This window comes from Diaphorina citri, unplaced genomic scaffold (assembly GCF_000475195.1).
Source record: "Diaphorina citri unplaced genomic scaffold, Diaci psyllid genome assembly version 1.1 scaffold2850, whole genome shotgun sequence".
Taxonomy (NCBI): Eukaryota; Metazoa; Arthropoda; class Insecta; order Hemiptera; family Psyllidae; genus Diaphorina; species Diaphorina citri.
The window spans coordinates 2210-6343 of NW_007380266.1; the positions used below are offsets into that span (position 1 = coordinate 2210).

Below are 4134 nucleotides of genomic sequence, written 5' to 3' on the forward strand. Positions count from 1 at the left end.
TATTGTTTGTATTCTTGTTCAACATTGTTAAAAATAAAGTACTTAAATTTCCCAACATAAAGGCGAACTTAAGTTTTAGTTCATTCAACAAATAATTTAGTCGTACGTATTTTCCCTTCGGAGTTCAGAATCCCTTCTTCTGAAGGAAAATACGGGAATTATTTCAATTTTCAACCAATAGACTAAAAACCACTCATAGGCGGCGTGGTAGCGCCTGTACTAAACCTAGTGGTGGGAATAATCGATTATTATTGATAATCGTAATCGATTATAAAAATAATCGAAAGTATAATCGACTATGAAAAATAATCGGAAAATCACATCTTGGTATTTTTTGCCATTTTCAGTCGATTTTTGTCGCACAGAGAGTCCCCTTCAGTTTTTCATTCAAAATAAGAATGTATTCCCTACAACTCGTTCGTTCTATATCTATCTCTCTCTCTCATTCCTTCTATATCTATCTCTCTCTCTCTCTCTCTCTCTCTCTCTCTCTCTCTCTCTTTCTCTCCCTGTGTCTCACTCACTCGTTCTGTACTACATAGGATGTACCTACCTATGTAATATGTATGTGCATAATTAGGTATACATATCTGTAAATGCAATACATATATACGTTGTGGCAGATCGATTATTTTCAGAATCGATTAATTTGTTTTTCGATATCGATTGTGATGAATCGATTTGGTTTTCCTCCTCAAGTGCGGTGGCATAGTGGTCAAGACGCTCGTCTGGTAAACAGGAGGGTCCGGGTTCAATCCTTGCCGAGCCATGGATTTTTTTTTGTACATATTTAGCCGAAAGCCCACTAATGAAGACCTAAAGGTTGATTTTATTCCTACATCCTAAGCAGTGAAATATCGGTCCTGAATAACGGCCGAAGCGTACCTTTTGGAAACTGGGCCCAGGAGTGCCCAGGACCATTTTTGATCAACACAATTTATCGAATTTCCGTTTGAGCTCCCTGTGATTTACCTGATTTGGTGAAAAGTGGGCTTCACTACTTTTTATAGGTACCTTACACAATCATTAGTAATGTCATTACCTATTTCCAAGTAATGATGATGAAAAATCAGAAAATCCGGAATTCCATCATTAGTAATGACATTACTAATGATTGTGTAAGGTACCTATTATGAACAAACATTCACAATCATTAAGCCCACACAGCTAATTGATATAGAGAGAGTGTTCTCGAAAACTGGACAACTTACCAACAACAGGCGAAATAGATTGGCACCAGACAATCTTGATAAGATAATAGGTATTCTTGAATTCTTGCTATTCAATGAACAAATAGATACCTTAGGTACTATAGCTACATATATATCGGAGATAGGAACTTGGTGCAAACCGTGTAAAGATCCTACCAACCAACTGTACCTAATACCAAGTAGGTGCTACAAATAACATTAAACTAAACACGCTACTATATCGAACAACCCTCCCCCACCATGCTCTGTATGAAGAGTAGGAGAGTAGGTACCTTTGCAAGAGCGGAGAGCTCCTTGCTTTTGATTCTTTGGATCAGTCTGGATTAGGAAATCAAAGGGTATACAAGTGCCGATATAGTTCGCTAAGTCGTTACGGGAAAATCGGTCTTATGCTGCTGTTGTTGGTGCTGCATTCATATCGGAGATAGGAACTTGGTGCAAACCGTGTAAAGATCCTACCAACCAACTGTACCTAATACCAAGTAGGTGCTACAAATACCTTACACAATCATTAGTAATGTCATTACCTATTTCCAAGTAATGATGATGAAAAATCAGAAAATCCGGAATTCCATCATTAGTAATGACATTACTAATGATTGTGTAAGGTACCTATTATGAACAAACATTCACAATCATTAAGCCCACACAGCTAATTGATATATTTATAATACCTACCTTCATTGTTTTTTCCCTCATCTGATTTTATTCTTCCCCCATTAACATTCTCAATTCCTTACACATCATATAGGTATTTTCAATATCATTTTTTTTTTTTTAATCCTATAATATCTAATTTCCCAATAACTTCCAGTCTGATAGGTATACTGTGTCAATGGGCAACTCAAAATATTATTTGAGCAGTTCTAAATAAAGATTTTTTTTTTTTGTTTCTCTCTTTGGACGCTTTGGAACAAGAGTGGTACTTAAGAGTGTTAGTCAATGCTTTGGTAGATTTTATTGAACAAATAACCCCCGATTATAAGCGATATAAATGGTCGAGAATGCAATATGCTTTGCACGTATATCGTGTGACTATGCAATATGCTTTGCACGAGCTATGGAAAATAACTCCTGGTTATAAGCGATATAAATGGTTGAGAATGCAATATGCTTTGCACGTATATGGTGAATATGCAATATGCTTTGCACGAGCTATGGACTAAAAAAAAGTGCCAGCTCATAATAAAACTAACTTTGACTTAACCATCTTATATTATAAGAACAAGATCCATTCACATTTCACACACTGATCACTCTATCTCGAGAACCACAACACCTAGAAAGCTGAAATTTGGTAGGAATATTCCTATTATGGGCTAGGTGTGCAATAAGAATTTCCGATAAAACCCAAAATTACGAGCGCAAGCGCAATAGAAAAAAGTCCAACATTTCGATCCTAAAAGTTGTTTGGCCAGCCTAGTTAGCTTAGTTGGTAGTGCATCTGCCTTGTAAGCGCTAGGCCGCGGGTTCGATTCCCGTCCGGGGCGGATTTTATCCTGAACGTGATGCTCAACAGAGCGATTTCAATATTGGACTTGTCCATGCGAGAATTATACGAACAATACTGTACGATAGAACCGACAAATCTAATATTCAACGCTCCGTTGGGCAACGTAGGCGAGTTCAAAACATTATTCACCACTGAGTATATCATCATAAAAGAGGACCTGCCCGAATCAGTAACGAAGGAGATCTTTCGATTATACAACATACTCAGTACCGAGGTACAGTATTCATCATCGCGGAGCACGGCGACCATTGGCACGTGCTCCACGACTGTACCTACACAAGCTCGCAATGTCGATCTACCGAGGTACAGTATTCATCATCGCGGAGCACGGCGACCATTGGCACGTGCTCCACGACTGTACCTACACAAGCTCGCAATGTCGATGTGCTCGAGTCAAAGCCGTCACACGCTGTTTCGGGATCCGAATCAAGCGCCGGACTATTCGGTCCCTTGACTTCAACACCAGCTACGCCACAAATGTCATCTACTATCTCGGCCGTGGCGGACGGAAGATTAATTACATTCAAATCGGGGAGTACGCCAGCCGACGCGGACCTGGTGTTGAAGTTGGAGATCTATCCGATGGAAAAAGTGCGGAATCTGGAGCCCAGTCAGTGGTGGAAACACGCACTGTTGAGAACGAAATGCGCATATTCCTCGGGTGCACAGACCGGGGCGAGAGTGGTGGAGCTGCGGAAGGAAGTGGAACGCCACTTTCAAACCAACCTGGCTCCACTCACAAGAGAAGAAAAGGAGATAAATACTTGGCGTTCCTAGAAGCCCATCCGTGCGCTCCACTCGCAAATGTACTGTCGACGCGACAATGGGCGACTGGTCCTTTCAAGTATGATAACCGAAATGATCCCCTTCTGCGCAACGTAATGCTCAACAGGGCAATTTCAATATTGGACTTGTCGATGCGGGAATTGTACGATAGAACCGACAAATCTAATATTCAACGCTCCGTTGGGCAACGTAGGCGAGTTCAAAACATTATTCACCACTGAGTATATCAAAGCGACGGACTGTTCGGTCCCTCGATTTCAACACCGAGTACGCAGTCAATGCCATCTACTATCTCAGCCGTGGCGGACGGAAAATTAATTAGGTACAAATCGGGGAGTACGCCAGCAGACGCGGATTGAATCATGAGAGTGCATGTCTAAAAAAGAGCCTTGAAGCGCGTCCATCAGCTGGAGCGACGGACTGTTCGGTCCCTCGATTTCAACACCGAGTACGCAGTCAATGCCATCTACTATCTCGGCCGTGGCGGACGGAAAATTAATTACGTACAAATCGGGGAGTACGCCAGCAGACGCGGATTGAATCATGGGAGTGCATGTCTAAAAAAGAGCCTTGAAGCGCGTCCATCAGCTGAACGGTTTGGATAAGTCCTCCTATGGGGTCAGA

At 41.3% G+C, this 4134-nt stretch overlaps 1 protein-coding gene across 1 annotated transcript; it reads left to right on the forward strand.

The window, feature by feature from the left end:
* Positions 1–2719: 2719 nt before the first annotated feature.
* On the forward strand, positions 2720–3733 carry LOC103519628. Its single transcript, XM_017448265.1, has 2 exons — positions 2720–2937; positions 3020–3733. Exons 1-2 carry the CDS (start codon positions 2720–2722, stop codon positions 3729–3731), a joined length of 930 nt encoding a protein of 309 aa, XP_017303754.1. The 3' UTR covers positions 3732–3733.
* The last annotated feature ends 401 nt before the right edge of the window (positions 3734–4134 follow it).

Excerpts from the sequence above, each read along its gene's own strand:
- LOC103519628 (XM_017448265.1), top strand. The coding sequence starts at position 2,720 with ATGCTCAACAGAGCGATTTCAATATTGGACTTGTCCATGCGAGAATTA. Across the intron at positions 2,938-3,019 it reads TACAACATACTCAGTACCGA|CTACCGAGGTACAGTATTCA; the intron begins GGTACAGTATTC and ends CGCAATGTCGAT.